The 27592-nt window shown below is 49.6% G+C and overlaps 1 protein-coding gene and 1 pseudogene across 2 annotated transcripts; one reads left to right on the top strand and one right to left on the bottom strand.

The window, feature by feature from the left end:
- On the bottom strand, positions 1 to 27592 carry ADNP2 (ADNP homeobox 2). Of its 2 annotated transcripts, none has more exons than XM_045085284.1 (4): positions 27525 to 27592; positions 21709 to 21830; positions 9059 to 9148; positions 1 to 4654 (listed from the first exon to the last, which is right to left on the bottom strand). In XM_045085284.1, exons 2-4 carry the CDS (start codon positions 21814 to 21816, stop codon positions 1427 to 1429), a joined length of 3426 nt encoding a protein of 1141 aa, XP_044941219.1. In that variant the 5' UTR covers positions 21817 to 21830; positions 27525 to 27592; the 3' UTR covers positions 1 to 1426. The 2 variants fall into 2 exon arrangements, with proteins under 2 accessions (XP_044941219.1, XP_004745737.2); XM_004745680.3 differs by lacking the exon at positions 27525 to 27592 and adding an exon at positions 25574 to 25930.
- Positions 14249 to 15906, top strand: LOC101676959 (annotated as a pseudogene).

The following is a 27592-nucleotide window of genomic DNA, read 5'->3' as shown; positions in this document are numbered from 1 at the left end:
TTTGCAGTGATATAACAAATTTTAATTCAAAATAGACACTCTGAAACAATAGGTTAAAAAAAAAATAAACTTCGACAAGCTCTTTTTGGATTTACAACAGAGCACACCAATCACAGACCAGTTTCACAACTGCCTCAAAAATGCACATTATAGCAATTACATGCAAGTATTCTATGTTTTAAAATCCATATGGTGACATCATCTTATTTCCCAGAGACTGTCACATCCTCTGAGTATGCTGGACAGGTGCCTCTGCCGGGTGTGACCAGGAATAGGACTTAAGGTCTACGCTGGCTGGTCTCGACTGCTGGTTCTGGGCCTTTCAGTTCTTCTGCGTGGGGAGGGAAAAACCCGGGCAGCTTGACCGCGCATAGGACAGCAGCACCGCGGAGATCCGGAACGACGCCGCATCCCGTCGGGCCAGACCCCTGGGCTACAGGAAAGCCCATTTCTCCGGTACAAATGTGTTCACCTCTAGGAAACGGTCCCAAGATGTAATACACCAACACGGACACAGCCCTCCCTCTACTCATTTCGCTTTGTCCCGCGAAAACCTATGTCTGCATTTCAGTTAGTAGCGCACTCAGGGGTAAAACTGGATTCCTGAGTAACATGGTCCTTCCCTCCACTGGTTCTGTCCACGTCCCGGTCAGGAGGAGCGTGTGTTCAGCATTTATGCTAAAGGCACTAAATTTATTGTCTTACTTTTGAATGGAAAAATGACTCATCACCATATAAAAAGGGGGAGAAGTCTACACCAAAAAGCATTTCTGCACCCACCGAATTGCTTTATTTGTAAAATTACTCTTAGGGGCTTCAGATTCGGCACAATCTTAACAAAGGAAACATTTGGTTTTCTAGGATTTATAACAAAACAACAGCTGCTAGGACAACCCTGAAGAAGTGTAAATCAACATCACCACCTAGGAGCTAGCCAGTACCTCGCGAAGAAGCAACCAGCGTCAGTTACTGCGTCTCAGGGAACCCCACGCATCAGCGGGTGTGAACTCGCTTCTCAGCACAGACGCTCGCCACTGGCCGCCGCGCGTGAAGCTCACGGAGGCAGCTCCAGGCGGTTCCTCAAGTCCCTTCAACGGAGACACAGACAGATTTCCGCTCTCATCCTACCATACTGACACTACTGGGAAACAAGACGTGCATGAAAGATCCAAGGATTTAATTTACATGACGGGGAAGAACTAAAAATACTTGTTACAAAATCAAACTGCAGGAAACAACAATTCTGAAAGAACTATTGGCTTCTCTTACGCAGAAGTCTTTCCGAGCACCTGAAATAAATCTACAGAGCAGCATAAAGACCACTGAAGTTGATTAATTTGACATACAGTGAAGAAAATAACATTTTAAATCTCGATTGAGAAAAACCACTAATTATCTAGCACTTTAGATTGCCTAATTTGTTTTTTTACAGGTTTTGTGGCTCATACTCAAAGTTCAACCTGTGTTTAACATTTTTAAGTTCAGACATATCAAAGCCTAAAAGTACAGAAGGCTTGTGATTTTTTATTGCTTTCATGCAAATGTATCTTCTTTTTCCAAAAAACGAAGCCACGTCGATTTTCCACACCCACAAGAGTGAAGAAAGAAGTTCGATTTCCTTTTTACTAGGATATGGTCTCTTGTGGAAATAGTCTCTAAGAAACTGCTTTTTTTCTTCATAGGAACGGTCTTCGTATTTCTTGGGGTTTAAAGCTAAAATCTGGAGCGCGTCTTCGCTAACGAGCGGCCCCTCTGTCCTCACCTCACTCCTTTGTCTTTTCAAAGGCACCGCACTCGCCACCTTCTCGGGGGCCGGGGCCGCGTCGCTGCTGACGGCGGGAGGTCGCTCCTCCGCCCCCCTCTGCTCTTCCGCCCCAGAGTGGCCGTCGGGCAGCTTTCTCTTCACGGAGAAACTGGAGTCGTGGACCACCTCGCCGTTGACTAAGAGCACCTGGCCGTTCTCGATGAAGCCGGGCTGGACCTGCAGGTCCGAGCTGCTGTCCTTCGGGGCACTCCGGCAGCGCAGCAGGTGGATGGCGATGGCGGCCAGGGTCATGTTGCCGGTGTAGACCCCACAGCAGTGGATGCACTTGAACGCCGGAGACTTCAGAATGGTGTGGACCGTTGGTGTGATGTGGTGCCTCTCCTTCAAGTGCAATTCATACGCCTCGGTCGTCACCAAGGTGCCAAAGCAAAAGGGACAAGTCAGCGCTTGTTTGCCGGGGCTCCCGGCGGCGGCCTCCGTCTGGGGCCTCACTTTTATATACACGGGCACAAGGGACTTGGAGTGTATCCCCGCCAGCACGGCCAAGTAGACTTCCCGCTCCCCAAGCTCTTCCTTCGGCAATATGGTAATGAAATCAAGATGGGGGAACATCAGGTTGCCGTTAGCGTCAAGATCCAACTGGAAACCTCGGTTGCTGTAATCCACAGGTAGCTTCTTCTTCCCTCGGTGCACAGTCCGACTGTGCTCAGAAAGGCCTTTGATGTCATGGAAAGTGCAGGGACAGAACAAGCAGCCCAGGCCATGCATTAGCAAGTGATGGATGAGCTCTTCCTCGGACACCAAGCACTTACAAGAGAGACACCGGACCGCCTTCTCTCTCATCCACTTTAAAAACGGGGCACACGCGGCCAGCTTTTCAGGCTCCAGTTTCTCCACAGCCTTGGACTCGCTGTGCTTGTGGGCCACCTCCATGTGAACCTGGTAGACGTTGGAGGGGAAGAGCTCGTTGCAAACCGGACAGGTTTTCCACTGCTTCGCCTGTTTGAGCGCCTGGCTCGCTTCTGCCGCCGACGGAGAGGCCTGAACGAACATACTCTGGGTGGCGCTGACCACCACCGGAGGCGACGGCATGCTGGCCATGGAGCCAGCCATCTGGGCAGCCGTGCCCGACTGCAGGAGCTGGAGGGGCACCTGGGGCGGGGGGACAGTGGCAGCGCCTCCCGGAGGCACAGGCAAAGTGACAGACACGGGGGCAAGCGTGTACGTGGGAATCCCATTCACCTGTTTCCCTGTAGGAATGAGCTGTCTGAGGATAGAGCCCGACGTGAGGAACGTGGTGTTCTGAGAAGCGCCCGGTCTCACCGGCTGGTTTGTAGGCAGAATGCTGGTGCTCACAGACTGGTTAAGCTGGAGGACCCCAGGTCTCACCGGCTGGGCCACAGGGAGCACACCCGACACGACCGGCTGACTAAGCTGAAGAACCCCAGAATTGACACCCGGGCTCACGGGCAAAACACCTGACGAGACTGTCTGGTTGGGAGAAAGGAGCCCTGGAGGGACCACCTGGCCTGCAGGCAGCACCCTCAGCGGGACGGTCTGGCCGGGAGGGAGAACCCGTGACGGGACCGTCAGCCCAGCGGGGAGAACCCCTGAGGGGGCCGTCTGGCCAATGGGAAGAACCCCTGACTGGACCACCTGGCCAGCAGGAAGAACCCCAGAAGTGGCCGTCTGTCCCGAAGGGATCACTCCAGCAGGGGTCATCTGGCCTGCAGGAAGGACCCCCGATGGGACCGTCCGGCTCACGGAAATCACTCCTGGTGACACTGCCTGAAGAACGCCGGGGGTGACAGACGGATTGACAGGAAGGACGCCGGGCCCAGCAGGCCTGCTGACGGAAAGAACTCCAGGCCCAACAGGCTGGCTCAGGGGTAAAGCCCCGGGGCGGATGGTCTGGCTTACGGGGAGGACGCCAGCTCCAACACGCTTACTGACAGGCCCCACTGGCGGACTCAAGGGCAGCACAGGAGGGTTTGCTGACTGAGTAAGCGGGACTCCACGAGAAAGAAAGACGGGCTGCGGGGCGGCGGGAGGCAGGGGACTGGAGACCAGAGTCACGTGGGACTGAGCCGCGGCAGGCGGAGAATGGGTGAGGCTCGCCGAAGTGCCCACGGCCACCGTCCCTGGCGGGACCGGGCCCGGCACAGGCTGGACCACGGGCTGGCCCTGGCTGCTCCGAGGCACAGAGAGGCGGAAACAAGGGGATGTGGCCGCGAGGCCCGGAGCGCTGCCGTTTGGCGGCACAGCCAAAGGGGCCGCTGGTTTGGGAGCGATGTGCATTTGCTTCAGGAGTCCAGGCTTCTTAATATGCTCGGAAATCACAGATCTAAGCTTATTCTCCAAATCCCTGTGTGTGTCCGCGGTCAAGATATGATACATCAAAGCGTCCTGGCTACTGGCCTTGGCGCAGCACTTTTTACAATAATACTTGTCGGACGGGGGCACCTTCTCGGCAGCAAGGCTGTCCTCAGCTTTCGGCTGCTCGCCCGTTTCCTCAGTCCGCAGGCCGAAGTAGGAGCTAATTAAGTAGTGGAAGTGAGCCACCAGCACGTGCTTCTTCATGCTGTAGTACAAGGTGTTCGAAAAGTTACATTTTAAACATGTAAAACTTATCACATCACTCCTCGAAGATTTCGTTTCCCCTAAAATATTCACTGTGTAGTTCTGGACTTTCCGAACAGGTGCATGGAACATTCTGAAGTGCCGTCCCACGGTTTTGGGTTGAGAAGAGAATACGCAGTTCGGGCAGGGAATCACCAGCTCCTGGTCGATGTCATCCTCGTGGCACCGATGTAAGTGGGTCTTGAACGAGGCGAGCACTTTCGTGGAGTATTTACAGAGGCTGCAGCAGTATGGCTTCGTGCGGTATCTCTGTTTAAACAAAAAAGACAGTCAAGCAGACGTCAATAAAAGTCAGGTCCTACACCCTCCAGAGGTCAAAGCCTAGGGTTCTTCTTCACTGACTGTGCTGCGTAACACGACACGATCACCCCTCCGGGAAGAGTGCTTCTGTGAAACCAGGGCAAGCTCTTTCTTCAAGGACCAGAGAGTAAACACCGCCTCTACGCCAACTCCTTGGTGTTGCCATCGTGACCCCAAAACTCCCACAGACGACACGCCAACCTAGGAGCGTGGCTCTGTGCCAATAAAGCCACAGACACGAATTCCAATTTCATGGAGTTTTCACGTCACAAAACTATTCACTTCTTTCTTCTCGAGCATCTAAAAACGCACCAGCTATTCCCGGCTGCCGACCGTACACACAGGACCCGGCCCCCCGAGCCTGGCTCCGGACCCCTTCCATGCCATCTCCTGAGCCACAGTCTCGTCATCCCAGGACAAGAAACCCACTCCGTTCTCCGGGACAGAAAGTTCATTTCTCCCCTTCTCATCCCCTTCCCACAGTTCCAATGTTGTTTTTACTCCCAACTCTAAAACCTTTAGAATTCACCTGCAAGTAACCTAACGTGCCAATGGTTAAACCTTCATTACCTTTACTTCGCTCACTCCCAGAGGAGGTAAGAGCCAACCACATACAGGTGTCCAGTAAACTACGTGACGATGGGAAGGAACAGGGCTGTACCTAAGGCACCACGACAGTCCTGAGCGAGTTCCAGGCTGGAACACAGACCACGAAGGCGAAGTCCTCTCTAGGGCGAACGGGGGATTCCACAAGCTTGGGGTATGAGGACACACGTCTGGACAAGAGCCGGCCAGCTAAGAAATGGGAAGTTAAACAGCCAAACATTTGCACGTTTGTGAAGGTTTGAGAGTCACAAAGTCTCTGGTCTCGAGGCTCCAGACCCTAGAGCTGGTGAAGCACAGAACGCCTGGCTCTGGCTTCATGGAGCAGAAAGGGAAGACCTGGGCCCACGGAACGCTTTACCTAAGGTCCCGCCATCGGTGGGGAGAAAGACCTCCTGCGACACCGCTGCTTGCAAGCACAGCGACTCTCCCCTCCTGCCTAAGCCTGTGCTCAAGGCCTCCGCCCAGTGGACCTCAGCGGCTTCTGTCTCTCTCTTTGCTATTCATGCGGTTTCCCTCTTGCCACAAGTCAAGAAATCACCCAAACGTGTTCAGACGACATGGAATCACCACTTCATTCCACCATTTCTCACAGGGTCTAGAATAAACCTACAGTAATGGCGGATACTAGACCACAAACCAAAACAAACAATAACCCATATTTCACTGTTTCTAAAAGACCTTTTCCCCCTATTTTTCCAGTATCTTACTATCTCAGAAATCTGAATACACTTTACAACTAATACTTCAGTGTTACCAGAGTAACACAGCTTAAATGAAGTATCGCTTTAGCTTTATTAGAAGTTCGTTAGAAAATGGTGTCTCAGAACATGGTCAATAATTTAGTAGTAGCGCATGGCAGCAGACGGTAATCAAACGGATTGTGGACAGCACTGAGTTCCTGAATCACAGCTGTACATCTGAAACTAATACAACACTGTATGTCAACTATACTTGAATTACACATTTTTAAGGGTTATTTATTATTTAAGTTATCTCAACACCCAAGGTGAGGCCCAAATTTACAACCCAGAATGAAAAGCGGCTCCACCAACCCGGCCAGCCAGGCCCCCATGATACCTTTTTCTAAATGGTGTGTTTTACACTCAATGAAATACTAGAGTGAAAAACCAGTCAGTCAATGAAAATTACACTCCATGAAAGAGCCAACAGAAATTACTAACAGGTGTATGTTACTGTTAACGCTGAACAGATCTTTGGGTGAGGGAAAGAGGTTTCAAATATGAAAACATCAACATGATCTACACAAGAAAAAAATCGATAAACTGGGTCTCATCTAAGAAAGCTTCTACTCTGTGAAAGACACTGTTTAAAAAATAGACAAGCCACCAGCTAGGAGACCGTATTTGCAAACGTCACACCTAATAAAGTATCCAGATACATGTAGGCATGTTCAAGTCTCAACACGAAAAAAGAACCCGATTTTTAGCAAATGGGCCAACGATCTGAACCTTTACCGAAGAGCCTCTAGAGGCCAAATAAACAGGAAAAGATGCTCAACATCCTTAGTCACCAGGGAAACGGACACCAGAGAAGGGGCCACGACACACCTACTAAAATGGAAATGAAGCGGGTGAACCCGTAAGCACCACAACCCAGCAGAGCGGAGTCCAGCCGGGCCCTGGAGGCAGAGTAACCAGGCCTCCCTCATCACTGGGGGAAAAGCAAAACGGTAAAGCCGCTCTGGAAAACAGCCGGCAGTCTGTTCTGCAGGTAAACCGTGTGCTTACTTACCACGGGCCTTCCAGCACGTTCAAGCCCAGGCACTCACCGACGAGAAGTGACAGCCTGTACTCCCCTTAGAGCGCGCTGGGAAAGCTCGGGGATGAGCGATCGCTCGGGAGCGGGGCGATGCGGGCAGCAGGGGAAGCACAGCCCGCGGCGGACCGGCAGAGCGAGGAGGACCCGGTGCTGCCAGCAATCCTGCCCCGGACGCAGCGCCAGCCCCCGCCCGCCTGTCCGGCCGCTTCCTCAGGTCCACACTAACAGAGCTCCACAACCGTCTCTGTCCCCAGAACCCAAACGTCTAACGAACATCTGCTCTCTTGAGCCCTGGAGGACCTCGCCGCAGCACGAGCCCCGCACTTCAGCCTGCGGCGCTTCCGCCGTCCGGGAACAGCGGGGAAGTGAGGCACGGTCTCTGCCACACCGGGCAGCGGTGCTCTTCCTGAGCACAGCACCCAATCAACAAATTCAATCTCTACCATTTCAAACTGTTATGCCTGCGCCCTCTTCACCCCAACACAAACCACCTCCTTAAGCGAACTACCTGCGCTGTACCATCTGCTCAGGCGCGCAGAAAGCTTCACCTGGCTTGTCGCAGGTACTCCAGAGGCGCTTCTTGGTGAAAAGCTTATAATCGTATATTATACTGCGTTTTACTTTATAGGATCTTCCGAGAATTCACAAGAGGAACATCAGTGAGACATGAAAGATTCAAGAAGTCAAGGTCTTCAAAGCAAGGCGTAACGGAGCAGCCACGTGCTGAGTCTAGCGGAACAACCGAATCCGTGGTTTCGAGTCATCCTGTGTCTGCCGGTAGAGGGGGAGTGCTGGGGCAAGGAGCACAGGAGACCAACAGGCGGGACACGACACAAAGGCAGAAGTGGAACTCGGGAGGGCGGCTGGCAACAGAAATGGGAAAGGGGCACCTGGGTGGCTCAGTTGGTGAAGTGTCTGCCTTGGGCTCAGGTCATGATCCCAGGGTCCTGGGATGGAGCCCGGCGTCCGCCTGTCTGCTCGGCGGGGAGCCTGCTTCCTCCCTCTGCCCCTCCCCTGCTTATGTTCCCTCTCTCACTCTGTCAAATAAATATATAAAATCTTTTTTTTTAAGTGTTTTTAAAGAAAACTGTGACAGAAGAGTGACTGACTAGTAACAGGAAAAATGTTTTTAAAGCCAAAAGTTCCACAGCCAACACAGCTTGAACAAATGGAGGGGAGAGTGGAGAGGGGCGGCGTGGTGGAGACTGGACAGTTATGTCAGATCTGGGACATGCTGAGCTTGATACTGAGGGGCTCATGTTACGGCGGCTGGGTGGTAGGAAAGGTTTTCTAGAAGAAAACACTTTAATAAGGAGAATTTAGCTTCAATCTGCTCAGGTTTGAAGTCTCAAATTATTATAAATTGTGTTCCTCATCTCGAAGAGCCATTCTTTTTTTTAAAGATTTTATTTGAAAGGGAGAGGGCGAGCGAGCGAGCACATGTGCACATGAGAAGGGGGAGGGGCAGAGGGAGAAGCAGCGGACTCCCCACTGAGCAGGGAGCCTGATGCGGGGCTCGATCCCAGGACCCAGAGATCATGACCTGAGCTTAAGGCAGATGCTTCTTCACTGGCTGAGCCCCCCAGGCGCCCCACCAGAGATCCGCATTTTGAATGAGCTTTCCGAAACCAGGATGAACCCTCAGCGCATATGACAGGGCAATCCCTTTTACTCAGAACAGTCATGAATCCAAGGCCCTTCTTACACGAGTGGCATCTTATGATCAAGGACAAACAGCAGTTTCACTCCATCACATTATTAACTTTATACACAGAAAACTCTCAAAGTAACAACTTTATACTATACAGCGCTTAACTTGGTTTTTCTTTCTCCTTCCCTGAATGTCTGCATGACAAGCCTCCCCCGTATTCATCAGTGACCCCAGTGTGCGTGATGCTCCTCAGAACTGGAGTGACACGTAACCCCAACTTCTGAGGAAATATAAAAATCAAATACAAAAATACATACCACTTTCTTTCCAGAAGGTTCCCAAAGAGAAATATCTCCCCATGATGTGTTAAAAAAGTACTTCTCTCCTGGATCAAAGCCTTTAAGGTCCTTTTTAAAAACGGAGAAAGAGAGAGATCATTAAGCAATTTCAGAAGGTGATATTTAATAACCCGAAGGGATCACTTAGCACCTATGAAACCCGCGTGGGACTGTGGCGGAGCTCCCAGAAAGCAAGAGAAAGGAGGAAAAGGCTGAAACAACCCAATTAAAAATTCAAGTTTTAAATTATAGTTAAATATTATAGTTTTATAAGAAATAAAAGAGATTTCCCACCCATAATTTTTATTTACTTATTTATTTTATAAAGGTTTTATATATTTGACAGAGAGTGACACGGCAAGAGCGGGCACACAAGCAGGAGTGGGCAAGGAGAAGCAGCCTTCCCAGTGGGCAGGGAGCCCGATGAAGGGCTTGAACCCAGGACCCCGGGACCTTGACTTGAGCCGAAGGTAGATCCTTAAGGACTGAGCCAGCCGGGTACCCCTCCCAACAATAATTTGTAAAAGAGCAAAGTTGCAAGAGTGAACGTCGTCTTCTCTCTGTGGTGAGCACACGGGAAGATCTGCCAGCGAGAGTATGAAGTGGGTGCTCCTGGTGTGTGCCCGACCGAGGACACCTGAAGTCCACCCTGCGGAGGACGGCGTGGACAAGGGTGTGGCTAACCCAACAGAAAGGGGGTGAGAAGGGGGGTGTTGGACACCGAGAACCGAACAACCAGATGCAACGGGGTTCACGCTGAACCCTGGGTCAGACAAACCAAGTGTAAGACATCTGGCGGCAACTGGCGCTACGAGCACGGACTGGGTGTCAGACAAGAAGGACGGACATTTAATGGACAGAGAAAGATGAAAGTGACTGAAAAGGCAGTAAAAAAGCATGACGGATAAGAGCTGTGGAGACCACACCCGCCCACGCGCAAGCAGCTGCTGAACGAGATGTTAATAGCCGTGATCTCTGATCGGCAGGAACGTGACTTTTTAAATTTTATTTCCTAAAGAAATGACTACCTGTATTTTCTAACTTTCACAGTTTATATTGCTGTTTAAAGATTTATAATATAAAAAGGAATTAGTTAAGCCAGATAATAATACAACAATTGCCTTCAAATATACCTACGCTAATACACTGCTTAACAAGTCAATTCAGAACCAGAGAAAAGTACAATTATAAGGACTTAATTTGCAAATAACGTATTCTGAGGTTCGTAGCATACATAGAAATAAAACGCACGGTAACAGTAACTCAAAGGCTGGAAAGGGAAACAAAAGCCTAGTATTGTAAGGTTTTCTTTTTTTTTTTTCTAATTTTGTTTTTTAAGTAATCTCTACACCCCACATTAGGCCCAAACTCATAACCCCAAGATCAAGAGTCGCACGCTCCACCAACCGGGAGCCCCTTGGAAGGGTCTTGTACGTGAAGCCGTACATTAGAAAGGCAAACAGAAGCAGATAGCTAGTAAGTTAAAAGTGGTGTTAAAACGGAATCATAAAAAATATTCAATATTTTTATGTAGTTTTTAAGTAGAGAAAGAATAAAAAAAAGAAACAGAAAAGACAAGTAAAAACAAACAGCAAGATGGGAGATTTAATAGCCATTAATTACTAGTAAGTAACAGGGGCTGGAATCTCCTCAAGTAAAGGCCAGAGAAGAACTGGTTAGGGCTTTGCCAGCCGATCAGGCTCTCACACAACTCAAAGCCACCAGCATGCATAAAAGCAGCCATAAACACGAACAAGCATGGCTACATTCCAAGAAAGTTTATTTACAAAATAGACAGCAAGCCAGGTTTGGCCACAACCAGTCTGCCTACCCCTGGTCCAAACATTCAAATTAAGAGGCAGACTGGGCAAACAGAAGGTCCAATTACATGCCGCCTACAAAACTCTCCCTGTAGGGGCGCCTGGGTGGCTCAGTGGATTAAGCCGCTGCCTTCGGCTCAGGTCATGATCTCAGTGTCCTGGGATCGAGCCCCGCATCAGGCTCTTTGCTCAGGGGGAGGCTGCTTCCTCCTCTCTCTCTGCCTGACTCTGCCTACTTGTGATCTCTCTCTCTGTCAAATAAATAAATAAAATCTTTAAAAAAAAAAAAAACAACTCTCCCTGGAAATACAAAGACAGGTGAGCGGTAAGACAGAGGTGTGTCATGCTATCCCTGTCAAAAGAAGGCTGGAGGAACTACATTAGCACACAAAGGAGATTTCAGGGGTAAGAAAAGAATACTAACGTGGACAGAAATTCACTTGCTACCGGTAACAGTGTCAATTCATTAGCAGAACAAAACAATCCAAACACGTATGCACTTTAGAAAGTACTTGAGGCAAAAACTGAACTGAAAAGAGAAAAGTCAAATTTCAATGTATAGCTGGAGGCGTCAACACACCCTCTTCCTGCAGTGAGTGGCAGAACACGCACAAGAACCAGGAGGGCAGAAAGGACCAAACACAATCAACCAACCTGATTCTCCACCCAGGAAGAGCAAATACACAGGAAATACTCACGAGCTTCTAAGTCCCAATAAATTTACAAGGACTAAATACGGTCTCTAACTAAAGCAAAATTGAACAGAAATCTGTAACAAAAGCTATCTAGAAAATTCCCAAATCCTAGGAATGAGACAACATACTTCTAATCCCTGGATCAAAGAAATCAGGAGCAAAATCAGACAGTATTTCAAAACTGAATGAAAGTGGAAACTTAGGAAATAAAATCGGTGGGACACTTCTAAAGCAAAGCAGAAGTACTGAGAAAACGAAGACCTAAAAAACAAGATCACTACAGCTCCTACAGAAAAGGAAATAGTATGAACTTTATGCCAACGAATACTACAGCTTAAGTTGAAATGGTTAAATTCCTCAAAAGACAAACTACCAAAGCCCCCAAATAATTAGGTAACATGACAGCCGATATCTAGTCAAGAAACTGAATTCATTCTTAAAATCCTCCCGCAAAGTAAGACACATGGGTGGCTCAGTCAGTTAAGTGTCTGACTCTCTATCTCCGCTCAGGTCAAGATCAGGGTCATGAGATCGAGTCCCCACATGGGACTCCAAGCTCAGCGGGGAATCTGCTTGAGATTCACTCTCTGCCCCTCCCCTACCTCCTACCCCAGCCTTGCTCATGCTCTCCCTACATACATAAAACATAAAACTAAAAACCAAAAGCAAACCCTTCCCACAAAGCAAGTAAGAAACATTATCAGGGCGCCTGGATGGTTCAGCCGTTTAAGCGGCTGCCTCTGGCTCAGGTCATGGTCCCAGGGTCCTGGGATCGAGCCCCGCATCAGGCTCCCTGCTCAGCGGGGAGCCTGCTTCTCCCTCTGCTGCTGCTCCACTTGCTTATATTCTGTCAAATAAATAAATAAAATCTTAAAAAAAAAAAAAAGAACAAACATTATCAATTTATGAACTTCCATAAAATAAAGAGGAAGAAGCAACTCCCAGTTCACTCCACGAGGCCAGAATGACCCCGACACCAAACCTAGACAAAGAGATTACAAAAAATTAAAACTTCAGACTACATCACTCAAGAATATAGATGCGAAGATCCCTAATGGAAATTGTACAAATCAATCCAACATATAAAAAGAACGAAGTAGCACTTCTCCCACAGATACAGACTGGTTTAAGAGTTTATTTTTTAAAAAAGAAAATCAAACCACGTTGTTCACTGTATTAGACTTAAGAAAGACAATTATCCTGATACAGAAAAATCACGTTCACAAAATTCAACATCCAGTCATAATTTCTGCTCTCAGCAAGGCAGGAATAAGGGACTTGCTCAATCTGGAAAAACAACCTGCAGAGAACACACAGCTGGCAATCACACCGTATGGTAACATAATGACACTCTGCTACTGTAATACAGCTTTTTTCCAAAAAATTTTTTAAAAATTCTATTTATTTATTTGACAGAGAGATCACAAGTAGGCAGAGAGAGAGAGAGAGATGGAGAAGCAGGCTCCTTGCCGAGCAGAGAGCCCGAAGTGGGGCTTGATCCCAGGACCCTGGGATCATGAACTAAGCCGAAGGCAGACGCTTAACCAAGCCACCCAGGTGCCCCGTTATTTCAAAATTTTTTAGAAAACCAATTCCAGGAGTGCCTGGGTGGCTCAGCAGGTTGAGCCTCTGTCTTCAGCTCGGATTATGATCTCTGGGTCCTGGGATCGAGCCCCGTATTGGGCTCTCTGCTTGGCGGGGAGCCTGCTTCCTCCTCTCTCTCTCTGCCGGCCTCTCTGCCTACCTGTGATCTCTCTCTGTCAAATAAATAAATAAAATTTAAAAAAAAGAAAAGAGAAAACCAATTCCACAAATGGTAAGGGTACAACTGAAACCCTCACACAGTACCGACAGGAGTAAAGAATCCTACATCAGCCATTTCCTATAAAACTAAACAGATGTTCACAAAAATTCTTTTATAAGGAGTAACTTACTCATAATAACCAAAAACTGGGAACAGCCAAGGTGTCCACCATCAGAAGAAAGGACCAATAAACTAACCCATCCATGTAACAGAACACTGTAACCACAGAGAATAATCTTCCACAGGAGCACATAAAATTCCACTTACATAAAACTGTAAAACAGGCAAATCTAATTTATAGTACAAAATTTCACAACAATGGTAGCCAGTGGGGTGGGGACAAGGACTGACAAAACAGGGCTTGAGGAAAACTTTCCAAAGCAATGAACAGTCCTCTACTCTTCATTTTTAAGATTTTATTTATTTGTTTACTTGACAGAGAGAGGACACAGCAGGAGGGAGAGGGAGAAGCAGAGTCCCCGCCGAGCAGGGAGCTCAATGTGGGGCTCGACCCCAGGACTCTGGGATCACGACCCAAGACAAAGGTAGATGCTCAACCCAATGAGCCACCCAGGTGCCTAAGAACTGTCCTGTATCTCTACGGGAGACTTGTATTACTGGAGGACACGCACATCAAAAATCATCATTTGGAGAAACTTAAGTGCATTTCACAGCATATAAGTGTCTTTCCCCCGGGTCACCTGGGTGGCTCAGTGGGTTAAGCCTCTGCCTCCTGCTCAGGTCATGATCCCAGGGCCCCGGGATCGAGCCCCACATCGAGCTCTCTGCTCAGGAGGGAGCCTGCTTCCTCCTCTCTCTGCCTGCCTCTCTGCCTACTTATGATCTCTGTCTCTCTCTCTCTCTGTCAAATAAATAAAGAAGGAAAATCTTTTTCAAAAAGTCAAGAGGCTCTGCCAGAAGGGCGTGGCAGTGACCCCGAGGGCTAGGGCGGCTGCATGGTCAGCGACTCTGTCCCCGGAGGCGGGGACACCAGTGCCCTGGCACAGGCCGCCTTTCCCAGCAGTTCCCCTACAGAGGAGCAGCGGTCCAGGGTCGCAGAGTCCGACAGAACCACCCGTCAGAGACCCTTGGGGAGGAAGAGTCGCGAGCGGAGACAGAGTAAGCCCCCAGGGTGGGTTCTGCGACCACTGCTAGCCCCGCTCACAGGAGGGACGAGCCTGAGACCGATGGCGCTGGGGTGACGAACAGAGAGGAGGAAGGTGTGGAAGTTACCGCCAGCTTCACGAGGAAAACTCTGGAAGTCCTGCACTGTGGACTGGCATCATCCCCGGCGAACAAGCCGACCCAGAAGGCATGACGGACCCGCAGAAAGATGCTAGACGCAGACCTCACTATAAACTGATTTTAGGTTCTGGCGATACCTTAGACTACTTCAGTGGTTATGAAGATTTAAAAAATAAGAAAGTCAGATTTGCTGGGCATGCTAAACGGAGGCTACAAGAACTTTCTCTTCAACTTTTACAATATTCCTGGTTTCATGGGACAATGAAGGACAAACCTGGTGACCACGACCCCAAGACTCTGGAAGCAACCGCAGCAAATGCAAAAGGCTTGGTGGGACTGTCGGGGGAGAGGGTTTGGGAGGACCTGGACAAACTTACTGGTAACCACGCGGATCACTGCATTCAGCTATGATCTTGTCGTGGCTCCTTACACAGGCTAACCTACTAAGCCAAGTTACAAGAGTTTCACAACGTTAAGAAAACGTTGCTGGTTCTTCACCAAAGCCAATGACTCTCTTGGCCTGGTTATTCAAAGTACAGGCTGAGGTCACCAAATTGGATTTGAGGCTAAGACTTCAAAAGACGAGAAGAACCTTGGTATATTCATAGTTAAAAACAGGAAAGACTGAGTTAAAGCAACAGACAATTCAGAGCTGCTGAAACCCATCAAGACGGCATCGCAGGTGCGAGGGAACCTGACGCAAGGACCCGCACGTGGGAGCTCCTGAGGTACCAGGTACAGCACGGTCTTCCGCAGCAGATGCAGCAGTGGCGCATCCCTCCACTTCCTGCAAGTGGCCATGACATCAGCAACGTGGGCATTTCTTCAGGAAAAGAAACTAAGCCTGTTGCAGCAGCTGCAAGAACCGGGGAAAAAAGCAGCTACCAAATGGAGAAAGATGAACTCCGAAGTTACCTAAGAAGAGTGAAAATTGACGAGGGCTGGCACTCAACAGCAGAAAATCTGGGGTTAGGTCAAGCTTTCTTCTCTCCCTCTCAGTGAGGTTTAAGAGACTTCAATACACAGCGGAACGCAAGCTCAGAGGACCTTCCCAGACAAGAGGGCTCTTCCGTGGTGAGTTTCGGGCAGGAAACTCAAGTCTACCTCCTCTTAATCTCACGTACACACTTGCAACCTTGGGATTCTTCCGGGATAGTTCTGCTGTGAACGGTCTAATTGGCTTCCCCTGTCTTCATCTGGGTAGGCATCCCCCCGCTACCCACGGCGCAGTGATCTACTGATCTTAAAAGGTGATAGTTATCACTTTATCTTTATCTTTATCACTTTACTTTATCTTAAGAAAATAAAGTACATGCCTGGGTGGCTCAGTCATTAAGTGTCTGCCTCTGGCTCAGGTCAGGAGCCCAGGCTCCTGGAAGCGAGGCCCGCATCCGGCTCCCTGCTCCGCGGGAAGCCTGCTTCTCCTTCTACCCCCCAGCCCCCACCCCGCTGTGTTCCCTCTCTTGCTATGTCTCTGTCACTCACTCTCTGTCAAATAAATAAATAAAATCTTTAAAAAAAAAAAAACTGTTTAATGTTTGCAATTGAGTAAAAAAGAAAAATAAGTGAAATAAGCCAGACACAAAAAAATTCCACTTCCATGAGACATCTACAGTAGGCAAACCCACAGAGCGAGGGGAGATTGTAGGTCCAAGGGCGGGGGTAGAGAGGATGGAGTCACTGTCTCGTGCTCAGAGGCGATGAAAATGTTGGAAACACAGTGGACCCTGAAACAACACAGGTATGAACTGCACAGGTCCACTTAAACACAGATTTCTTTTTTTTCTCCAAAAAAAAATTACTATAAATGCATTTTCTCTTATTGTTTTTTCTCTTATGATTTCTTAACATTTTCTTTTCTCTAGCTTACTTTAAACACAGTCAGTATATAACACATATACTTTTGTTGACTACTGATGCTGTCAGTAGGATTCTGCGCAAGAGTGGGCTATTAGTAGCGAAGTTTGTGGGGAGTCAAAAGTTATACCCAGGTTTGACTGTGCAAAGGAAGGGGGGTCGGGGCCCCAACCCACCATGATATTCAGGGTCAACTGCAAATAGAGCAGACAGTTGCAAAACAGTGTGAATATTATTAATGCTAATGAACTATGCACTTAAAAATGGGAAAGATGACAAATTCTTTATTATATATTTTATCATAACAAAGAATATCTTTCAATATGCTTGGAACATTTAAGAGAAAAAAGTGCAAAATATTTCATTACTTACTTTATATTGACTGCATACTGAAATATTTTTAATGTATGAGGTTAAATGAACTAAATTATTAAATATTTTTAAAAATCTGGGGGCACCTGGCTGGCTCAGTCGCTTTAGCATCTGCCTTTGGCTACGCTCATGATCCCTGGGGTGTGGGTTCGGGGGTTCGCTCATCCCTCTCCCTCTGCCCCTCCCCGGCTCGCTGGTCCTCGCTCTCAAACCCACTCTCTCCCATACGCACGCACATCCGCACACACCCTCTCAAATAAAGTCTTAAAACAAAACAGCCTGAGAAGGTCTTAGAAAATACCAGCGAGGGCTTCTCCAGAGGCACCAGACTAGTGAAGCCACACAGAGCCCTATGCTCAGAAAGGCCAGTGCTGGGGTTTAACGCTCCCTTGTCACCGTATTGAAACTGTTAATAATTTTAAGTGTGAATTTGTATTTTAGAAAAGTAGTCTGATAGGACAGTGGGCCACAGGTCAGGAGCCTGTAGCTTCAGCTCACACAGGGTCCTACCTCCAATGTTCCTGGGAAAGATTCTGCCCCGGCTCTCCATCTCCACTCACCCCAACCTCTCTCTCTGCCCTCATCCTGAAACCCCTCCCTCTCCCCTGCACCCCTTGCCACGGTAACCAAGCTGTCACATCCCGTCACCACCTCCACTGGAAGCCGAGCACAGACTGAGGGAGAGAAGGGGCAAGGTGAGGACCTCGAACCCCGCGCGGGTCCAGGCACCACGAGCACAGCACAGGTACCACAGGTCCCAGAGCACCCCAGCACGGAGGTGCTGTCCCTTGGGACTCCCCACATGCTGTGGGTGGGGACGGGACAAGAGGCCTGGGGGCCAGCCCGGGTCCACATTTTCACTGTGCACAGTGCCGTACAAATTCCATAGCCAGCCCCTACTTGAACTGGTCAAATGTTAGCTTTCAAAAAAATCACTCTAAAAAAATTACTCTAATGAGTAGGCAGGGTTTAAATCTACTTTTAGAAAAGAAGAGTCTTCTTTGCAAGAGTCTGTCTTCCCACAAGTTCAATTTTTTCTCAGACAGGCTTTCAACAAGAACTCTATAGCCTAAAATTTGAGGTCGTAACACTGGGGACAAAGAGAGTCCCGGACACTTTGGAAACTGGAGAAGGCAGAGTGACACCTCGCTGAAATCTGACTCGCTGGGTGAGGAAGTGGACAGGACCACAGAGAGACGTTCCCTCAGCTCCTTCAGGCTCCAGGGAAGGCTCCAGAGGCCTTGGGTTTCCAGAAAATTCCCTTTTGCTTAAGTTGGTCTAGTGTCGGTTTCTGTTGCTTGAAACCAAGAAATTCTAAGTACTATGGGGGATTAAGAATAAACGCATCTGACGTGGGAAAGAATTCTTAATATGAGATTCATGAAAAGACAAAACAAAGCTAGTCGAGTATCTCAGTTTACTCTCTCACTTAAAAAAATCTAGAAAGACACACAACAATGTTAACAATGGGTATTTTGGGTAACGGCTTACAAATGAGTCTTCTTGTATCTAAGTTTCTGCATATATTTTCTAAACTGAACTTCACCACTGCTTGAATTTTAAACAATTTAATAAAATAGAGAACTACAGATTTTAAAAAACAAAACTTCTCCCCCAAAAGAATCAGTAACATTTAACCCAATAGTTAAACTAACTTAACAGTTGTAAACCATTCAAATCTCTCAATTTTCCGTTGAGAAGTATGTACGTATCTGTGTCAGCACAGTCCAAGCAAATAAATCTTGAACAAATTCAGATGAATAGACACATTCTTAGGCTGACTAAGGAAGCGGAAGTTAGAGAGGACACTGCTCTATAGAGTCAAAAACAAAGGCTACCAGGATGAAAACTTTCAGTTATTACTAATGTTTTATCTAAGAACAAAACAAAACGAATTTCGGAACAGAATTCCATTTAAAAAGTCAATTCACGTTCAAGAGATGAAAGCAAGCGAGACGACAACTGAAGGCCATGCCTGGTCCTAGACTGGGTCCCTCCCAGACAGAGCAGAGCTATAAAGGATCAGACAAGATAAAAGTACCAGCTCACCTCAGCTGATAACCATTCCCAGGCGATGTAAGAGACCATCCTTACTCTGAAAACACACACTTGAAGTATCTCTCTCACACACACACAAAGTGAGAAAATGTTACAGCAAACAGAATAAAATAAGAATGATTGGTTAATCTTGTTAAAGGGTAATGTGTTCCTGAAATCACTCAGCCTGGTTGGATGAGGGTTAACCAACTGGGTTGTGGTTTTAAATTCCATGTTCCTGGAATACCCTTTCTAATTCTTTCTACTGGGTAAACCTACCCATTCTTTATAAACAAACAAAACACGGTTCAAATCTCGTCTCTGTAAAGGCTACTCTAGGGGTGCCTGGGTGGCTCTGATGGTTGGGTCATGATCTCTAGGTCCTGAGAACAAGCCCCGTGTCATCTCAATCCCACTGCGGAGGCGGGGGCATCCCCAGCTCAGAGGGGAGCCTGCTTCTCCGTCTCCCTCTGCCTCTCCCCCTGCTTGAGCTCTGTCTCTGTAGCTCTCTCAAATGTATAAATTTTTTTAAAAAACCTTTAAAAAAAAAAAAAGGCTACTCTAGCTTCCCCAGCTAGAAGTGATCTTTCCCCATTTCCCACCAGTATTAAGTTTGTCTCTCAGCTCCTGCTAAACTGTCATCTCTCTAACAGGGGAGAGGATCCTAGTCCCTAATTCTGCCCTGTAATAAGGACACGCGCCCAAAGATAAACTGATTTGTCTAAAAGTACATAATTAGCTAAGAGCCAAGATTAAGATAAAAGGCATCTCTTTATCCCCCACGCCCCCCCGTGACCCACGAACATTCTCCGTCTGTCTACTGAGGGGCAGCGCGATACCTTCAGGGGTCATTTTTGGAGCATCTACCACACGCCAGGCATCACTGTAGGGGGCTCCCATATATTACCACTTGAAATACCCTGTACCTACATACATACACTTGGGTTCTTAGCTTATTTATAAATATTCTCTACAAATACTACTTAAATACATGTACTTACTGTAAGAAAATGATTTATAAGAAAGTTGTAAGAAATTATTTATTTATAAGGTCATTCAGATGACCTGATATGTATTTCTCAGATAAATTTGGTCTTCATTCACAGTTTCTGAAAATGCTTCAAAGCCATAAAGGTGCAGTGGAGGTCTTGTTATTCATGACGGTGACTTGTAGATCCCACCCAAGAGCGCAAGTGGTTCCCAGGGGGACCAATCATGTGATGAGAGGGCTGGAACCTTCAGGCCTACCCCAACTCCTGGGGAGGTACGGGGGACTGCAGGCTGGATCAGTGAAGGACTTCATCAACCTTGACTATGTAAGGAAAGCTCCATAAGAACTTTATTCCCCACTTTGGAGAACTCCCACACATGGGAAACCAGGACTCCTCTTGTCGTGACAGAACTGGGTCCAGGAACTTTCCAAGAGTTAGCTCTTAGTGATGGACTATGTCTATACCCACCTGCCCAATCTTATCTCCAAATAACTACCTTGCTTTCATTCTCATGCATCAACTATGACTTCTTAAACAGATGCAAAGAACTCTGCGGCTCTTTTGCTTCCAGACTGTTCCTGAGCAGGAGGGCCTACCAAGAGCTTCCACTCTGGGATCTCCCCACCCTTTTATTTGCAAAGGACTTTCAGTAATAGTCTGTTATTAAAAGTACTGCTCTACTTGGGTTTCTACTTTTGTTCATTCATTCAAAACTTACCTGTTTAAATACATATATATATTTCATACAAATATTAAAATATGGATATACGTATATATATGACATATCTATGTGCCAGACCTCAGCTCTGATCACAGGTAATACAGTGGATTAACAAAACAAAGAGGTCCTTGTCTTCTTACATTGTGGGGGGGGGGCGGTTTGGAGACAGAAAATAAATACTGTGAGGTACTAGGAGAGCTTTGAAGCAAAACAGAGTAGTCAGGACAGCAGAGAGCGGAGAAGGAAGAGCGCTCTGAGGCGGCAGTGTCTGAACAGAGAATTACCTAAGGTCCTTCAGCCAGAAACTGGTACTTGTCCACTTGAGCACAAACATCAATCCTGGCCATTAATGAGGACTGTGGTAAGTACAAGCCTTTCAGTATCAGACCACCTTTTCATAAATAAAATCAATCTGGATGAAAGTCTGATATTTGAAAATTAAGAAACTGAACCTTCCCAGGCCAATACTATGAACTGAACTGTTCACAAGTCTAAAAAAAATTTCAAAGCAGACATGGTCCTAAACATGTAAAGAATCACCAATGGCTTTAAAAATGCACACCAAGCCTTACTTAACAATTTCTGACTCTTTACTCTAGATGCCAGCCATATATTCTCAAGTTATAAGGGAAAAAAAATTATGAGAACACAGCTTATCAGAGTATGTGAGTGTGACCTTAATTTTAAATTTTGCTAAAACTGCATACATTAAGTTCACAAGTCACACCACATGTGCACCCCCACTGGGTAACTACTCCCAACAACCCGGGGGTCACGTTAGGGTCTTCTTTTGACAAAATAACAAATAATATGACACATTCCCTTTGAAGAACAAAAACAAATATATCTGATAAATAAGAACTCTAAAAAGACTCACGTAAAAGTAACTTTGAAAATTTGAACAGCTTCAAAGAGCTCGTTTAAGTCAGAAAGCCAGAAATAAGAACTAATCATGCTCTCGTGCCCTCATCTGAAATATTAGCGACCTCCACCTTGAGGAGCACGCCCAGCTCCGCTCTTACCTCCCCAAAGCCAACCCGCGTCTCCAGTGCCAGGGCCGTCTCCCCCTCCCACGTGTATCCTTACCTTCAGCAACTCCTTGCAGCTGTCAAGCCCAATATCCACAAGAATGCCTTTCACCTTTTTCCGTACCTTCCTGATGTTGTCAAGATTTTCCACAGGAATTTGAAACATTTTTGAATTTTTTCCTGAAAAAAAAAAGAAAAAAGAAAACAAAATTGAGTACCTACACTGACATCTAAATATTTAGCTGAGCCGGTAAAACACTAAGGACAGAGTAATTTTCAGGGCGCCTAGGTGGCACAGTCAGTTGGGCGTCTGACTTCGTTCCGGCTCAGGTCATGATCTTGGGGCCATGAGATCAAGTCCACCACACTCCACACTCCACACGGGGTCTGCTTGAGACTCTCTCTCCCTCTCCCTCTGGCCCTCCCCACTCGCCCTCAAATAAAGAAATCTTAAAAAAAAAAATGAGAGAGAGAGAGAGAGGGAGAGAGAACAGAGTAATTTCCAACAAATTATGCTAGGACAACTGTGTATCAACATGCCAAAGAATGCAGCTGGACTCTTTCCTTCCATCACACACAAAAAATAACTCAAAATGGATCATACACCTCTCTACATAAGAGCTTAAACTTTTAATCTCTTAAAAGGAAACAGACATAAATCTTCATGACCTTGGATTTGGCAATGGACCCTTAGATAAGACACCAAAAATCACTAACAACTAAAGAAAAAGAGAACTGGAGTTCACCAAAATAAAAACTTGATATTTTTATTTATTGATTTGAGGGAGAGAGTGCAGAGAAAGCCAGCGCGCACACACATGAGCCGGGGGAGCAGCAGCAGGAGAGGGAGAAGCAGGAGCCAGATGCGGGGCTCAATCCCAGGACCCCGGGGATCGTGACCTGAATTGAAGGCAGACACTTAACCAACTGAGCCACCTCCAATAAAATACTTTTATGCTTCAAAGGAAATCATCAAAAAAGCAAAAAGAGAACCCACAAAATGGGAGGAAACGTGCAAATCTCATTTTTAATAAGGAACTAATACCTAAAATGTATAAAGAAAAGAACTCTTGTAACTCAATAATTAAAAGACAAATAACCCACCTTAAGCAAATTCCCGCAACCCAAGCATGGGACAATTCGGGCATCAAATAAGTGACAGTAATAGACTACAACCTGGGGCACTGCGTTTTCCAAACACAATGCCACAGTACCTCCCACCTCACATGCTCTTTTATAAAAGAGCAGAATAGGTACGTGATCTCCAAGCACCTCCCTAAAAATTACTTAATAATAACCAAAGGAAAGGGGAGCCTGGGTGACTCAGTCAGTTAAGCACCCAACTCACGATCTGGGTTCTGGTTATGATCTCCAGGCCGTGGGATCGAGCCTCGCGTCATGCTCCACCTGCACCACTGTCCAGAACAGACAAACTTACAAAGACAGAAAAGTAGAATACTAGTTGCCTAGGGCTGTGGAGGAATGAAGGGGCTGGCTAAGGGGAACAGGACTGCTTTCTGAAACAATCACAATGTTCTAAAAGTCAACTGTGAATATACTAAACACCAGTGAACCATATACTCTAAACAGGTGAACTGTATGGTATGTAAATTACACCTCCAAAAAGCTGTTTTTAAAATATCTAAAAAGGCATAAAATTAAACTAAACCCTGTGGTACTTGGCCAGAATGGGAGGTACAGGGGTGACCTCACTGTTTTTAATACATGCATATACAAAGACCCAGTTGTCAGTGTGCGGGTATGTATTCCACAGCTTTGTTCACGAACAGAGTCCAGAACCACTTACACCACCCTGGGCACCGAGTCTGCTTCAGGTTCTCTCTCCCTCTCCCTCGGCCCCTCCCCACCCACCCTCTAAATAAATACATAAATAAATAAGCGAAGAAAAAGTAATTCACAGAAGTCTGGTAGACTTCTTAGCCCAAATTAATAGACACTCTACACAATAACGAGCCTGTAACATTCAAGGGTCCAGACCATACAAGGTAGCACTATCCACAGCAGCCAAGCGTGGAACAATGCTAATGGTCTTCGAATGGTAGACGGGAAGACAACACAGTGAACCCTTACAAACGACCGCTACTTGGCACGAAGCACGAGGGAGTGATGCACGCCACACACGAATGAACCTCAAACCATTAGGCTCTGCCAAAGAACCCAAATGCAGCAGCTCTCACTCTCTCGGACTCCGTGTATGGGAGACGCTCAGGAGAGACAACTCCGCAGACACAGAAGCTAGGTTAGCAGTTGGCTGGGAGTGGAAACGGGTTTTCTGGAGTGTGCCAGAAATGTTCTGTCATTAGACCGTGGTGATGGCTACACAACCCTATGTGAATTACACACTTTTGAAAAAAAGATCATGGAAGGAACACTAAGGAACTAATTCCCACTGGAAGAGACTAAAATAAACGCCATGCGAAATTTTAAGTTCGCTCTTTCACCAGTGTTACTGAGCCCTGGCAAAACTTCAGTGGGACCTGAGGATTTGATGATGACGACGTGCTGATTTCCTGATTCTGACAACTGCCCTCTGGATATGTGGGTGGACGCTCTTATCGTTGGAAACAGACAGTATTTGGGGTAACGTGGCATCTTGTTTGGCAAGCTACTCTCAGATGTTTCAGGGGGAAAGTTCTTCCCATTATACTTGCAATTTCTATGAATCTGCAACTATTTCCAAGTTTTTTTTAAGTGTAAGCTACCAAAGCTACAAAACCGTCAAATCAGATTAAAGAGCACCAGGTTAAAGTAACGAATGCCAACTTTTTATTATCAGAATGATAACTTGTAAAGACTGATCATCACGGGCAGTGAAACTAAGTAGAAAAATCATAATTTCTACATGCGTAGAGGGAAGCTTAGCCCTATCTCCCCAGATTTTAAATGACAACATCCGTGAGTCAGCACTTAGATTTCTGCAGCCTCTAGCGGCCCCTCCTCCCCCAGCATATACCTGGTGCCCCTCCCAGTTTATGCTGCTTGCATGGCACCGTGTTCCAATGTGTTCCAATGATCTATTTACGTATCTAGTTCTCCTATTAGACTTAACCCTTTTAGGGTAGGAATCATGTTTTCTTTGCACGTCTGGGACCCATCACCCATATGGGACCCATCCCATATACACCAAGTGTTCACAACAAGGGAACAAAAGCGATAAAATGAAACAGGGTAGAAATCGTAAGACATGCAGAAAGTGATGGGGCGCCTGCTGCCTTTCGCTCAGGTCATGATCCCTGGGTCCTGGGACCGAGCCCGACATCAGGCTCTCTGGTCCGCGGGAAGCCTGCTTCTCCCTCTCCCACTACCCCTGCTTGTGTTTCCTCTCTCACTGTGTCTCTCTCCGTCAAATAAATAATATTTTTTTTAAAAAGTGCTAAAAGGTTCAAAAAGGCTACGGGACCATTAGAGTTGGAGCCCAAAACAGTCTAGGCAAACAGATAAGCATCAAAAAATTACTTAGGTAAAGGAAAAGTCTCCCTATATTCGGCCAAAAGTAAGCAAAACCGAGAAAGGTATACTGGAATCAAACGGGGCGCTGGGGGGAGGGCGGGCCAACAGGTGAGAGAGAGGAATCCCCGCCGGTGCGAAGGAAACACAGAATTTCTGAGCAGCTCCTTGGGAAGGAGTGTTCCGAATCTCATTCTATGTCAAAAGCAGATCTTGGGCTCAGGAGGAGGAGAGACTGAAGGATCGTTCAGCGAGTTGTAACTGAAGAGTATTAAATCCTAGTAAATAAGGTAAAAAATTAATAAAATTACTAAAAATGAAATGCACCGAATTAGGTTCTGGCCTTCAAAAGCCCCACCGAGGGGGCTCTGGGCGCTCAGTGGGTTGGGCCTCTGACTCTTGACCTCAGCTCAGGTCTCCACACAGGGTCACGAGTTCAAGCCCCAAAGCCTCACCTAACAGCGGAGCTGCCAAGACCGTCCCGAGGGTGTTCCCAAGGTCACCCTCCAGCTCACACTGGCTTCTCCGCCCGAGGAAGCCTCGGTAAGAACTACGGCCGGCCGCCTTCCGCTCCACTCGACCCGGCTCGCTTTCCTGGCCTCCCCGCAGCCCCATGACCCTGTCTGCGCTCTGGGTGCTTCCTGCCCAGGGGGCGGTTACACAGAAGCGTCCAAGGTCACGACCATCACCCTCCTGCTCCGCAGCAAGGGGCTGCATCCGCGGCTTGCAGACCACAACGCGGCACGGGCTGGGCCGCGCTCTGGGGACCGCGACCTGAGCGGCGGGGCACGCGGGGCCTGGGCACGCGCAAGGAGCGGTCCGGGGCGGGCTGCCGGGCGAGGCCGGCCCCCGGGGCCGACGCAGGCTGCCCGGCTCTCGGGAGGGCACTGACGGGCGCCGTCCGCGGCGGGGCAAGCGGCCAGCGGCCCGGAGCCCCTTGTCCGGGGCTTGGGCCCGGGCCGAGGAGAGGTCGGTCCTCCTTCCCGAGGCCGGAGAGCGGGGCCGTCCCGGCCTGGGGCGTGAGCGCGCGCCCGCCCTCGCCGCTGACCCTGCGGCCCCGCACGCGCCGCTGCAGGCGAGCCTCCGGCGCTCGGGCACCGCCGACCGCCCTCGCCCAGCAGCCTCGGCCCGCAGCCCGCGCGCGGCTCACGCGGACCGTCCGACGCGCGAGGACGACCCCCGCGGGCCCCGCCGGGCACGGCGCCGCACTCTGCAGAGGCCCGCACGCCGACGGCTCCCGCGACATCGAAGCCGCCCCAGGGGCTCCCGCGCGCCACCGCCGCGTCACGCCGCCGGCAGGAACGGGTCAGCGACGGCCCGTCCCGGTGGCGTCCGCCCCACAGCGTCCGAGCCGCGCACCGTCCGGCGGGTCACAGGGCGGCCGCGGGGGCTGCGGGGGCCGAGCGCGCGTGCAGAGCGGCCCGGCGGTGCCCGAAGACGCTCCGGCCCCGACTCGGGGGACGCCCCGACCCAGGCCCGCAGCTCGGCGGCTGAAGAACACCCGGGGCTCGCGGCGTCGACGCGCGTCCCGGACCGTCCCCCAGACACGGCCTCGGGCCTGCCGCGTGCGGCAGCGGCGCGGACACCGCGGCCGGCAGCGCGGAGGGGCCGCCCGCAAAACGCGCGCCGCACACCGGGGTCCAAGGCGCCCGGGATCTCACGCCGCTCCCGCCCCGAGTCCGCCTCCGCGGCCGGGACCCGACGCCGCTCTGGGTCACACAGCGCGACAGGCGCCCGCGGTCCCGGCCGGCCCTCCTGCGCGCGGGGCGACGCCGGCCCCAACCCAGCGGCGGTGGCGCGCACCCCCGACCTCCGACCGCGGGCGCCGGCGCTTCCACCGCCGGAGCGCGGCGCACCCCGAGGCGCAGCCCCGCCGACCGCAGCCCCGCCGCCCCGCGCCCCCCGCGCCCCCGCTGACAGCCCGCAGACGGCCGCCCCGCAGCTCCCGCCGTGACGGCCCGGGAACAGCCGCGTCCGGGGCCACACGCCGCAGCGTCGGCGCCGCACACCCCCGGGCCCGCGCGCGCCGCCCTCCCCGGCCTGCCCCGGCCCGAGCCCCACCGGAGCCCCGCGCCCGGCGTCGGCGGCCACTCCCGGCTGCTCCCCGCACAGGCTCCGGGGGCCCGGCCGCCGCCCGCCCCGCCCCGCCGCCCGCCCCGCGCCCCGCGCCCCGCGCCCGGCCCGCCCCCCGCCCGGCGACCACCCCCGACGCCCACGTGACGCGGACGGTGACGGGCGCCGGCCGGGCCGCCAACCCCGCGCCCGGAGAGCGTCGCGGGCTTCGCGAGCGGCCGCGGGCCGCGGGCTGTGGGCGGGGCGGGGCGGGGCCGCCGTCGGGACTCCGCGGGCCGGGGCCGGGCAGGGCCGGTGGGCGTCGCCGCGGGACTGGGCCGGGGTCGTACCTACCGCTGGGCGCCCGGAGCGCCGCCGCCGCGTCCCCCGCCGCCTCTCGCCGCGCCGCTGCGGCCCGCCGG

This window comes from Mustela putorius, unplaced genomic scaffold (assembly GCF_011764305.1).
Source record: "Mustela putorius furo isolate JIRA1106 unplaced genomic scaffold, ASM1176430v1.1 tig00000835_pilon_pilon_pilon, whole genome shotgun sequence".
Classification (NCBI taxonomy): Eukaryota; Metazoa; Chordata; class Mammalia; order Carnivora; family Mustelidae; genus Mustela; species Mustela putorius.
This window is presented reverse-complemented; position numbering and strand designations above follow the sequence as displayed.